We start from the raw sequence: 14,664 nt of genomic DNA on the forward strand, positions 1-14,664 counted from the left end.
TATCCAAAGGACTTCTGTGGGTAGCCAATGAAATAACACTTCTCGACTATGGGTTCAAGTTTTTCATGTGTCTCTTGTCATACGAGTGCTTCACAACCCTATACCTTGATATGTGCGAGAGAAGGAGCTTTCCTTGTCAACATCTCATGAGGTGTTTTGGCAACCTTTTTTGTTGGAACAAGATTCACGATATGGGTGGCTGTCTCTAAGGCAAACACCCATAAATGAATAGGAAGAGAAGCTCGACTCATCATGGAACATACCATACCTAATAAGGTTTGATTACGTCTCACAGGCACACCATTAAGTTGTGGTGTTCTGGGAGGAGTTAGTTGTGAAATGATTATACATTCCTTGAGATAGTTGTGGAACTCGATACTAAGATACTCACCACCTATTTAGACCTGAGCATCTTTATCTTCTGGCCTAATTGATTCTTGACCTCGTTCTTAAACTCTTTGAACTTTTGAAAGGTTTCCGATTTATGTTTGATTAAGTAGATATAACCATATATGTTATAAACATCTGTAAATGTCACGTAGTATCGATTAGCATCTCTTGTGGTGGATCTAAATGGGCCGCACACATCCATATGGATTAGGTACAACAACCATTCACATTTTTCACATGTTCCAATGAAATGTGATTTTGTCATCTTGCCCCACCCATATATGGACTCCTCAGATCGATGAGTGGATTGAGGAGGATAACAATGGAGTTTATGAGGTAGGTGATTATGAGATCACATCCTAGATCACTGACCGATAAGGCGATATTTGTATTGGTTCCATGGATAGCCCGGCATGCAGATAAGATACATCGTATGGAGGAAGATCTTTGGTCATTGAGGAGGGATGCTAGATTGCTGACTTATAGAGTTCGTAAGCTTGTGTAAGGACAGGATATTGACGAGATGAGAGTTCATGCCTACGATCATATTGAGGAGGCTCTTGATCAGATTTAATCACAAGAACTTGAGATAGGAGTGTTAGAGCAGAGTGTAAAGGACTTATAGTAGAGGGTATAGTATCTGAGATCAAGACAACTACTTCTGAGGTGATGATCAATTACATTCATTATCATATGACACAGTTGGTTGCGTTGGTGGTAGTCTATTTTGGGATTTGGTGGTAACTTTACCTAGGAAAGTTAGGAGTTGTATTTTTGGGTTTAAAGAATGGAAAAGCTATAGGAAAATAGTAGTATAATGCTATATATTTTGTATGTAAAATAGATGTTTTTCCTGTTCAAACGACACTCTTTTTGCGTGATTTTGAAAGATCATATCGTATAAAGTTGAACTTGTAATCAAACTTAAGTAAATATCTGAAAATAAGTGTTTCATGATTGAATATCTTGCATTGTGAAATGATTGTGTGCCATATAACAAACTTACTTGATTGGTAATTTTTTTCTTTGCGACGTTCGAGTTTTTCTAACCCTCGCAAATCATTAACCAAACGATATTTTAGATCATGAATGATATATGTATATTTGATTTACTAAAACAATATTTTATACGTTTGGTTTAATTAATTATTCACTGATTTGTTTGTTTGTTTTTTAGAATTACAATCATTGAAATTAGTGATATTCAATGAGTCGAGAGCTTATAGTTGATATGTAACTATGTACATCATATGTAATGTTTTATATCTATATATCTAAAAAATGATTTTATGTTGTTTTATTAAACATTCGCTCCTATATATCTAAAAAATGATTTTACGTTGTTTTATTAAACATTCGACCGTTGTTTGTTTTGTAAAGTCTTTTTGGGATAATCATTATCTTATAAGAAAATTATATAAAAGTTGTGACGTTATTGTGCAACTATAAGAAAATTGTATAGTCTGTTTAGGATTATCATTATCATTAATTATATATATATATATATATATATATATATATATATATATATATATATATATATATATATATTTTGTGCAACTATAAGAAAAAGTAGATTCATCAAATATTATGAATTGATTATTACAACAATAACTAAAACATATAAATTATGATCGGTTGACTCTTTAGTTTTATTCATCATCACAAGTTGTCCTATGTCTAAACTTTGAATACCATTAAGTTTCTCGATAATTTGCAACCATTTGGCAACCATATATTATATACTAGTTGTAGTTGTGAGACTTACGTATTACATGAGTTAATTTAAAAAAAAAGTTAAATATGAAGATTTAAAAAGTTGAGAAGTTTGAATTTATAAGAAAAAAAATAATAAATTTTTAAAAGTGAAATGTTTTTTTAATCATTTAAATTTAAACAAATAAACATAAAAAACTAATGAATTTTAATTTGAGAATTTTGAAATTAAAAAATAAATCTATTAATGAAATTGATATTCATTTATGAATAAATTTATTGCAATAATTACATTAAAATATTATGTGAAATATAATAAATAGAAAAACCCATAAAATGACATGTGGACAAAAAATTAATTCAAAATAACTACAAAATGACATATGACAAATTGAAGGAGAAGAGGACATATGACAAAAAAAATCTTTATTTATTAGATAGATTGGTATGTCGCGTAAGATTTCTACTTTCTAAATTTAATGATATTAAAAAGCACAATTAGGTAACAAAAAAATTATACACATAAAAACCTTATGATAAATACTCCTCCTCCCCCCCCCCCCCCCCCCCCCCCCCCCCTCTTAGAGGTTCCTCTTTTTTTTTTAAATTTTTAAAATTTTTATTTTTATTTATTTATTTATTTTATTGTGAATGGTTAAATCCTATGACTTTTAAGAATACATGAAAATTATGCACTTTTCAAAAATTTATTTGAAATTTTTTATGTAATTTCACACTATTTGTATAAAACCATATGCATTTTTTACAAGCAATCGGGTATTTGAAAGGTATCTATCTTGTTTGACTTAACCTTGCAAAAAGAAAATCTAATGACTTATCTGAAAAACCATTAAAAAAAATCTAACAAAAATCCTATATAAAATAATAACTATTTACTTATTATTAAACTTAATTATTAATGTAGTTATTATATATAAAATTTAGCTGTTTGAAAACAAATATCAATGCAGTTTTATATAGTTTAATACAATGCCCCACGTTTTGTTTATTGGCAATATTTATTTATTTATTGATTTGGCAATATGGGTGGTTGTCGCAACTCGCAAGCTAACACTACTGTATCTTCAATTTAAGATCGAGTAATACTGTTAAATCCAATAATAATAATAATAATAATAATAATAATAATAATAATAATAATAATAATAATAATAATAATAATAAATCCATTGAAAATTTCTTTCTATCTTCTTATCTTTTTAGCCGACAATTTTGATGTTCAAACCGACCTTTAGCTTTTCATTATACATTTTCCAGACTTGTACCGTCTCTCTCTCTCTCTCTCTCTCTCTCTCTCTCTATATATATATATATATATATATATATATATATATATATATATATATATATATATATATATATATATATATATATATATATACGGAAAATATAAACAAAATTTCTTATTATCATGGTGTACAACTTTATGAAAAGCCTAATAAAAGCATATCACTTTTATACACAAAGGTTTTCTCACTTTTTGCGGGCTATCTTTGCCTTAAATTGTGCATCAAGATAATGCATATTGACACATTACACCCAAAAGATTTGGAGAAAACCCCTTAAAAACATTTTCTTAATTACTAATTATTTCAACAAATAACACATGCATTTGGGTTCTCCTCTATGCTATGGTGTAATGGTGGTTGATAGTTGTAATAGGTATGCATCGGAGGGTAATATGGTTTATAGGGCATAAGCATCCCTACAAATTGCTCTTGTGGGACACTTTTCTTTGCTTCTTCTTTCTTAGGCTCTTCCTTTGGGGCTTCTTCTTTTGAAGATTCTTCATTTGTGGCTTCTTCTTTTTTAGGCTCTTCTTTTTTGGGTTCTTCTTTGTTTTCCTCTTGCTTTGGCTCATCTTTCTTTTCTTCTTCTTTTTTCGGCTCCTCTTTCTTTTCGGGCTCAGGCTCTTTAGCGGGTCCCACAGATATTAAATACGTTGGCCAGAGTTTCCTGAGCTTACTAACGGCACTTATTGGATCAACCGTGCCAACGATTGTCAGGTTCTTCTCTTTCATGTTTATGGTGATCGAGTCAATCCCTACAAATCATATTCATGTTTATGATTACGTTTTTAAGTTGAAATGTGTGTTTTCATGGATGTTAAAAGAGTCCATTACTCATGTGACATGTTGAAGAGGTTGAAACGTATGATGTTTGGTTTCCTATATATGACATGATAAAGGCAATTAACCTGATATTGCAACTTTGATAATTTCCAAAATATATGTATGGCCAAAAAGAATTGGACATAATATTTCCTCTTTCAAGCAATCATCCCAATCAATTTGATATGGATGAGGAACAAACAAAAAGCACCTAGCTAATTCTATCAATTCTCATATTATCTCATGTATTTATCTTGTTTTAATAAAATAAGTTTTTAAAAACTGTCGAAATCATATTGATTACAAATGGAAACAACACCAATCATTCTTTTTTACACGTAAGCATGAGTCCCCGCCATCATATGAGTCACTTATTATGGACCACAAAACATCCAGACACTTCCCTAACCTATACCCGTAAATTCATATATTAACCTATTTTTGAAGTTCAATATTGAAAAAAAAAAAGTAAAATTAGTAAAAGAAAATATAAAGCAAATAAAAAAAATTAGATTTTGATTTTCTAAATTAAGGGTCTAAATAATTAGATTTTTTGAGTTTACATTAAAACATATAGCAAATTAAAATTTGAAAATAATATAAAGTTATATAGGTATAATCAGTAAATTCTAAAAAGGTGAATGCCAAATGGGACATTATTTAGCCACATCATTTTTGGTGGTACAATTTATCAAGTGTCATTTTCTTCCACCCGTTGCTTTATTATTACAACATTTAGAAAAAACATGTACTATTAATAATGCATATAGTACAACTGGATATTACATGGATAGATGAAAAAGGACAAGTTTTAGTGGAGTAAAAGAAAAAGGAAAATTCATTAAACAAAAGGACAAATATTTTTTTTGAATTATTTGAGATATGAAGTGAATCATCTTTGCCTTGTGGAACACAAACAGATAGAAATCATTCACAACTTTGCTTCTTTTTTACTTTTATTTTATTTTATTATATGAAAGTTATATTATTTGCATCTAAATATGGGTTTATAGAAAAGTTATTTTATTTAACTACCAAATATTTTTACATATAAAATAGTTAAATGTACAATATAACAACGAATTAAAAGTCAATTCTATTTTAGGTAAAGTAGACAAGTAATAGCAACACGTACTAGTTTATTTGATTTTACCGCTTTTTACAGAAATAAAAATATACTCTAGATTTCATAGTATTTGTAGTTTTAAGGTATGTTACCTAAAATAAAAAAAAAAATAAAAAAAAAATAAAAACAATTGCTAAAACCAAAACAGAATCGGATATGCAGATCATTATTATGAAAGTTTGCATTACCTTTTTCTTTCGTTTTTTCTTTTTATGCTATTAGAAAATATTAAGGTTTTGTTTTCATATAAAAATTAAAATGACAATTTATTTAGTTATCATACTAGTGGTTTTAATTTAAACATGTAGTTATACTTACTACAGTAGTGATAGTTTCATTGCAAAATAATTATTAAAAATTGCCTGAATTTACGCATTTAAGCATTTTTTTGGTATATGATGATGAATATATGACGAAAACTACATATACAATAATTAAAATCCGATACCTGAAAATGCTGCAACCGTCTTCATAGCTTTCCTCTTGTCTTTTTCGTCATTCAAGTCTAACTTCAATATAAATTTCTGAAAATCCAATACAATTTCAAGTAAATATCGATCAAACCCATAGTCAAATATCATTTATTTGATGTATTTATATTATAGAAAATAAAAATAAGCTTACTATATAATCAAACTGTTAAGAAGAAAAGAAAGGAATGTCCGAATTTTTCATATTACAAGTTCAGTCGTAAACTAGTAGTTCTTGTCTACAATAATTGTAATTGTTTCAAAATTCATTCGAAATCTACCATTCAACTTCATATATTTATAAAAATTGACACACATACGTATGCAAGATTTCGCTTTTGTGCATCGAAGTGCCATGTTTAACTTTAAATCCCTATAAGTTTAATGATGTTCATTCTAAAAGTATCTTTCCATAAGATTAGGGGGGACCCATGTAAGAGTTCCTATTGTACAAATAAATTAGCAACAAATAAAGTACATTCATTACATCATTATTACTTATTTACATGGTACTTTTAGGGATTGATGACCATTGAGTGACTAATTATAGGGAGGTGAGAACATATATAAAATTCGCACAAACGTACACACAAGATCCTATGAGATCTAATGATCTAACGATTCATATAATTTCAAAACGTAATCGTAATTATAACCTTTTGTATTGAAAGTGCATATGAGATCAAGAAAATGTTCTTATGCTGGAATGCGCAAAATGTTAAAATAGAGCAAACTAAAGGTGGGTCAACATTTTCTATAAGCAGAATAATAAGTACAAAAGTGAAATAAGAACGTAAATCGCATTTAAAATTCGTTTTTTAATAGGCAAAAATCAATCAAAAAAGATTTTTTTTTCTTCGAAACAGAGGAAGGCGTTGCTTCAATTTTTAGAATCAAACGAATCCAAACTTGAAGTGGGTTTTCTAGAAACATAATTTTTACACTCAAATCTGTTTTAGAAATGGGAAAATCGAAAGAAAAAGTACAGTCTTGGACACTTCATTAAAAAAAAAATCTTGAAAACAAGGGAACGAAGAGTGAATCGGATTCATGTAGTGCATTTGAAGCAGAGGCCCATTTGTGCACTGTCTTTTTTAATATAAGATTCATATGGGTTTCATATAAAACGAGATCTCAATTTGAAATTATTTTATTTGAAAACAAAAAGAACAGTAGATTTATAGAATCTTGGACTCTGCATGAAGAACAAAATAACTTTTATGAAAACATGGGAATGAAGAAAGATTCAGATTCATGTAGTGCTTTTAAAAGAAAAGAAAAAAGAACCATTTAGAATCTGCTTTTGAAAAAAATAATACAGAAACACAAAGAAAAAACAGAGTACTTTGCAAACAATCGGATTCATTTCAGGAAGCAAAAAAACGTATTTGGACTCTGTTTTTCAAACCGTAGAACTCCAAATAGAAACATAGATTCATGGAAACATGAACAGAAGAGAATAGAACTTTAAAAACAGTGAAATGAGTTAGATTCATTCTGAGAGTGGAATCGAATATTTCATATGTACAAATAACCCATTTGGAAACTGTTTCTGAAAACAAAAGAATAACCCAAAAGGATTACAGAATCTTCGAAACATAAAAAGAAAAGAAGAAATGCATTAGATATATCTTTGAGAATAGAATCCAACCTTCATGTGGATGTTTTTGAATTGGGTCCTCTGAGTTGAGAGAATTGCGATTGGAGTTGGAACCAAGAGAGTGAGAGATATGAAAGAGAGGAGAAGGTAAAGTGTAATATATAAATAAGCTTTATTGAAATAAGAGAAGATATGGGTGGAGGAATATAAAAACAAAAATTTGCAGTGTAGGAAAGAGAATTAATAAAATGCTGTTTTGATCTTGTAGGAGGAAACAAATAGTCAAATTCAAGAATTAAGAACTTAGAAGGAAGTAAGGCTAGGGGTTCAATCTATCGAAAGAGCGATCTCAACTTCATTACAAATTCACTACCAAATCGATATTGGAAATGGTTATTATTCTAAATTATTTTTCTTTTTCTTTTTTTAATATCTGTTGCATTAGAATAAAGTATAAAATAATTATTAAACAAAAATAAAAACATAAATATTAATTAAAAACATTTTACATTAATTTAAAAAACAAAATTTTAAAATCTAAATTACTTAAAAAAACATAAACATTTAAAACCTAAATTACTAAAAAAACATAGAAAATATTACTCGTCGTTATTGTTGTTCGCGTCGCCACTGACTCCGTTTTTGTCATCCGTGTCCTCATCATCGTCGTCGTCATTGTCATCGTGTTGTTGGAATTGCCTTTGCAATATATGTCCAGTCAAATCATAACGTAGATCGTGTTGTCTTTCATTGTTTTGTATTTCCAAAAGTCTTGTGAAATATGTCGGGCTGCCGATTTGTATTACTGGAGGTGAATTAAACATATCTTCCGGAGTATACATACAAATAGTCCTACCCTCTTTTTCTATTATCATGTTATGTAAAATAACACAAGTCAACACATTCGTCAAATTTTCCCTATCTCATGACCGTGTCGGAGATAATGTGTCACTTTTGTTTGAGGACCCCAAACTCCCGTTCCACATCCTTCCTTGTTGATTATTGTGCTGACTTGAATAATTTTCGTTTTTCATCGGCCGTAAATGAGTACGACTTGATAATGTAGCGTACTCTGGATATATCTCATCACCAAGATAATACCCATAATTATATTGATGTTCATTCACAACGAACGACATGTTTGGTGCTTTACCCTGCAAAATATCATTAAATATCGGATACGTTCCAAGCACATTCAGGTCGTTGTTTGACCCCACCATACCAAAGAATGCATGCCAAAACTATAGGTCATGTGAAACAACGACCTCTAGTATAACAGTCGACACACCATGATCACCTCGTGTGAATTGACCTCGCCATGCATTGGGAGCCTACTCCCAATGTGTACAATCAATGATGCCAAGCATTCCTGGAAGCCATGTTTAGCTTCATGTGCAACATACAACTGTTTGACATCATTTTTAGTTGGTTGTGCATTCGCTGTCATAATGACCAGTTTTCCCGCATTTTTGAAGTAGGTCATCTCTTTAGAGCATCTCCCAATGTGCTTCCTTCTGCACTTGTCACACCATTGTTCTCTTTCTCCAGACTTTGAGAATTTTCTCTTCTCATCGTACCTTGTGGATCCTTCAAACTTTATCTTATTGCCAACTTCAACCTTGCTGGCGGCTCTTCCCTTGATCATATATTCAACAAACTTAGCAGCCCAGATAGTTGCCTCTAGAGTAGGTGCCTGACGTACCGGCACTGCATACTCCCAGGGAAGTTCCTTTGCGTACTTATCGACTTTTATTAGCTCGTCTGGGACAAGACGCAAGGCAAACTCCATTTTCTCTGTGAAGTTGTTGGTGTACTCATCAATAGACATGCTTCCTTTCTTCAGGGTTAGGAATTGGTTTTCTAGCTCTAGCAGGTTTTGGGTCGAGCAGTACTTGCGTTTGAACTGCACCAAAAACTCCGCCCACGTCAGTTGCAGGGGATCATTGGGGCTTAAAGTCTTCCCCAGAGTGTTCCACCAACGAACCGCGCCTCCTCTGAACTGGCGCACTACAAATGTGGTATGTACTTTGCCTCTGCAACCACACGTCATAAAAGCCAACTCCATCTTTAAGATCCAATCCATAACTACGATCGGATCTTCCTTTCCAGTGAAAGTCGATGGCTTGCAAGTTAGAAAATCCTTGTACTTGCATCCGTTCCTCTCGTCTCCGTCATCTTGATTGTTTGGTCGAACTATTGGTGGGTTGGCTTGACCAACGTTCCCACTGTAGTTCCCTCCTTCTGACTGCCCATCATTCAGTTCGGGTTGCTTGATTGGTATTGTAGCTTCCTCTCGATTCTGTTGAAGCAAACGTATGGTTTCCTCCATTTGACGATCCAACATCATTTGGATCATCGCCTGTTCGCATTCCCGACTCCACTTAGGGTTCTTGCCATTTCGATCTATACACCAATTCAGACGTTCGATATGTAACGACGAGAATTAAGATAGGAAAGATTTTATTTATGGTCGACGTGTAAATCTCCCTATCACTCCGAAAAGTTATATGACAGTTCTAATACCGTAATTAAACGTTTAGAAACCTGAACACATAAAGTTTCCAGATCCGGTCAGCAACAGACCATAGATCCTATCATATAATGCATATCATAAATCGTTTATCACATAAAAGCATGTTAGGTATTTTCCCTAAATAAGCTAGTGTTTGTGTCTATTCAGGTGTATTACCTAAATTTTATTAGACACACTCCTCCTAATCATTTCTTAGCATTCTAAGTTTAAGTCTGGAAACAAATCCATATTCCTAGTTCGCTTAAACTAATGCTCTGATACCAACTGTGACATCCCCATTTTCACGGCCAGAAAAGACTGATTTTGTTTATGTTTTATAAAAATCAGAGTACCTCTTTTAGTGAAAATGTTGTGGAATTTGTTCCCAGTAAAACATGATAAATACGTTATGAGAACATTTCCGAAGAAATGTATTTTTATTCATTTTAAAACATCTGGGATGTCATCGTCAATACAGAAACATAAGCATAAATAGAACTTACGTTCATTTATACTAGTGATCTCCATTTATTTAATCTCTCAGTGTAATATAACTTCGTATCGACACCTGTGATACAAATAAGCTTGAGTGGGTCAGGTTGGGAAACCTGGTGAGTACATGGAGATTTTGATCCCACAATGTTATATCATATATATAATTTAGAACTCACCAAATATACAATTTCACCATGTATATATTAGTAACTCTTACCCCACCCCGTTAATCCTTACAACGAGACTATCCATACTCTCGGACCTTAAATTTTACCTGTTACTTAGCCCATACTCTCGGATCTAATTCATGCTCTCGGATCAATAATTGTGCCCATTCCATACTCTCGGATTAGGGACAAGTGTCTATGTGTAAATCCATTCTCTCAGATTAATGACGAATGACTATGTCCTATCCATACTTCCGGACTGAGGACGACTGACTATGTCTTAATCCATACTCCCGGACTAAGGACAACTGACTATGTCTTAATCCATATTCTCGGATTAATGACAGTTGACTATGTTCAATCCATACTCTCGGACTAGGGACAATGACTATGTCTAATTCATGCTCCCGGATCAATGACATATACTAAAGTTTTATTCTCTGAGTATAACTCACTCGTACTCGTAAGAAAATACAACCAAATATTCCTCATAATCAATTTAGGTTTACTCTTTATCCTAAATCATCATATATAATCAGGTATGTTTTTTAAACATATTTCTAGCAACATCAATTAACTCGCACATAAACATATAATTAATAATTCAATCAATATTTGTATTAAAATCATGTTCATGAAAGGGAAAATGCACTCACTTGATAAGGTGGTGACTCGGTACTCGGACAACGCTTAGTTTACTTTAAAATAATTTCCTTCGACGAAACCTAATATTATTACCACTAGATTTTAGTCTAATATTTAGCGTGACTAATTATTAGTCTTATTATTATTATTATATAAGTATTTAAACAATACTTTCCAACCACTATGTACAGGCAGGGGCCAGACATAAAACACCGTAGGGCAGGACCATTTTGGCATATAACACTTCTGAAATCCAACAACCCTATGAGACCTTTTAAACAAGATTCCTCGAACCGCGAATAGTTATAAAGATATTATAACGACACTTATATAAGTCTATTATAAGTTCATAATAACAATACTAATTTTAAATATAAGGTATATTAAAATAGGGTAAGCATAACTTACTTACAAGGAGGTTTTAGCTAGGAGTCGAGCTCTGCAGGGGTAGAACTTCATCGCCGAAGCGCTTCAACGCTCACCTTACTATACTAAAACTACCGAAAGAAAAGTCGAATAACGAGGGACCGAAATGCTCGGGGGAAAAGAAGAGAAAGACTCTTGAATCAAGAGAATGGTGCAAGAAATATGAGAGCTCAAGCCTCTTATTTATAGTAATTGAATTTACAAAAACTACCCTCCATAATTACTTAATGACCTTATAGTTATATACTTGACTAAACACCCATTCATAATACTATTTTAAATAGATTTAACGATATTTGTACTAAACTAATGTCGAAAGTACTCAACACTAGTCTTATAATAACCGCATCGTCGATACCTTTCTAATGATATATACATTTGTATATATATATATATATATATATATATATATATATATATATATATATATATATATATATATATATATATATATATATGTGTGTGTGTGTGTGTATATGTGTGTGTGTACGTATATATGATTTATACTTGATTTTAATACGTAAATATGCTATTATAATTTGTAACTCATTCATACGAACTCTATTTTTGACGTTCTTTATATCCACACGTTGGTATTTATGAGTACTACAACTTTCATTTAGACGTAGTCAGTTAATTCTCATTTTTTACTTCTTTTTATCGTTTAACTCCTATTAACGATATCTTCAATTATCGTTTAGATTATTTTGACTGAAAATCGACCGGTCTAAAATTTGAATTTCCGGCTAAATTTTAGAAAAATCATAACTTCCTCATACGAAATCAGATTTGGGCGTTCTTTTTATGGACGCTCTCAGTTTAACATATTCTATGACTTTTTTTTTTAGATTACTAAGGCTAAAAAGTCCTCTATCGTAAATTCACTATTTACGTCTCTCGGTGCCGTGTCGGTTTTGCCGTAAAATTTCGACGGACCATAACTTCTTCGTTATAACTCGGATTTCGGCGTTCTTTATATGTACAGAACCCTTATAACATATACTAAGACTTGGTTAAGATTAATCCTTATAAATTATCTTTTAATCAAAAAACTTATTTTTGATGCTCATCGTCTCTAAATTGACTAGCCCGGATCTGCGGGTGTTACAATTATCTCCCCCTTAGGATGATTGCATCCCGGAATCATCAACTAAACAGGGCTATATAATGACTCCATACGTTATCTCTTCATCCTAGATAATAATCGTAACTTGTTTGTTACGATTATAATAATCCTAGATAATAATCCTAGATAATTATCTCTTCATTTAGATGCAGTCAGTTAATTCTCATTTTTTACTTCTTTTTATCGTTTAACTCCTATTAACGATATCTTCATTTATCGTTTAGATTATTTTGGCTGAAAATCGACCGGTCTAAAATTTGAATTTCCGGGCTGTGCACTGTTATGCTAAATCTTAGAAAAATCATAACTTCCTCATACGAAATCAGATTTGGGCGTTCTTTTTATGGACGCTCTCAGTTTAACATATTCTATGACTTTTTTTTAGATTACTAAGGCTAAAAAGTCTTCTATCGTAAGTTCACTATTTACGTCTCCCGGTGCCGTGCCGGTTTTGCCGTAAAATTTCGACGGGCCATAACTTCTTCGTTATAACTCGGATTTCGGCGTTCTTTATATGTACGGAACCCTTATAACATATACTAAGACTTGGTTAAGATTAATCCTTATAAATTATCTTTTAATCAAAAAACTCATTTTTGATGCTCATCGTCTCTAAATTGACTATCCCGGATCTGCGGGTGTTACAATTATCTCCCCCTTAGGATGATTGCATCCCGGAATCATCAACTAAACAGGGCTGTATAATGACTCCATACGTTATCTCTTCATCCTAGATAATAATCGTAACTTGTTTGTTCCTTCGAATGAGTAACAAACTTACATATTAAACCTAATACCTAATTACTAATCATTGTCAAGTTCAATCTATACTATACCTATAAATTCGAATTTATTAGTTTTTTAAATAATATGTATAACTGTATAATATAAATTAACGATTTATTTTATTGTTAATAAGCTTGTGGTACGGTTTGCTTTTGGTGGTCCGATTTCTAGATAAAAACCGCACCGAGCCAATATATTCGGTTTTTCAAAATATTAAAATTCGCAACATCGGTTATTGCATCGTTTTCGGTTTTTCGGTTGCGGTATTTGCGGTTTTTATTTTATCGGTTCGGTTTTTGCTCAACCCTAACCTTAGCCTACTAAGGATGGAGAAAACTTTTGTCATGGTTAGGGAGTGAGAAGAAAAGAGGGAGAAGAAAGAGAGTGATAGACAGGCCCGATTTTGAGTGGGCAAGATGGGCAGTCGCACAGGGCCCAGAAAAAAAATAGGGCCCGAATTTTAATTAAATTATATATTTAGTAACTAAATATATATGAATTTATTCAAGATAGTGTACAAAGTTTGGGTAGCCCAGTTGGCAAATGCGCCTCCTTTATTCAAAATCAACATGGTTTGGATGCTTTTTCCTAGCATTTTTGGATGTTTTAAATTCCAAGTTACAAATTTGGCAATTTCTTTATGCTATATATTTCATAATCAACCCCTCATTCTAATATGTTTAATAAATCAGTTTACAAAAGTTACATAATTAGCTTTTGAACTTTTTATAAAATTTCATATGTTTCTTTTTAATTCATTTATTTAGTTTTAAGTTTTCCTTAACAATAATTCGTCATCTTAAATTTGTTTTCCTTATATATATTAAAAAATTGTATTTAGGCCCCCATTTTTCTTCTTAGTATACGGCCCTTAAAATCAACGAACCGACCATGGTGGTAGCAAGTGTTGGTTCTTTTGATAACCAAAAACATAAATGCGGAAGCATAAACTTTGGATCTTTAATCTCAAATATGATTAAAAGAAAACTTAAACAATAAAGAACGATTTCGTATTTGCTTGATTCTAAGATCTAAAGTACAAGATGAGTTTTCCAATTGATCTCAAGAACTCT

The 14,664-nt window shown here is 31.6% G+C and overlaps 1 protein-coding gene across 1 annotated transcript; it reads right to left on the reverse strand.

Annotated features, from left to right (window-relative positions):
- Positions 1-3,506: 3,506 nt before the first annotated feature.
- Positions 3,507-7,636, reverse strand: LOC145005327 (uncharacterized). The gene is made up of 3 exons (XM_078964406.1): positions 7,486-7,636; positions 5,813-5,888; positions 3,507-4,171 (listed from the first exon to the last, which is right to left on the reverse strand). Exons 1-3 carry the CDS (start codon positions 7,489-7,491, stop codon positions 3,720-3,722), a joined length of 534 nt encoding a protein of 177 aa, XP_078820532.1. The 5' UTR covers positions 7,492-7,636; the 3' UTR covers positions 3,507-3,719.
- Between the last annotated feature and the right edge of the window lie 7,028 nt (positions 7,637-14,664).

The sequence above is a fragment of the Lactuca saligna genome, chromosome 7 (assembly GCF_052625555.1).
Source record: "Lactuca saligna cultivar CGN05327 chromosome 7, ASM5262555v1, whole genome shotgun sequence".
NCBI lineage: Eukaryota > Viridiplantae > Streptophyta > Magnoliopsida > Asterales > Asteraceae > Lactuca > Lactuca saligna.

Coding starts and splice junctions, on each gene's coding strand:
- LOC145005327 (XM_078964406.1), bottom strand. Junction 4,172..5,812: donor GACGGTTGCAGCATTTTCAG/GTATCGGATTTT, acceptor TATGATTTGTAG/GGATTGACTCGATCACCATA.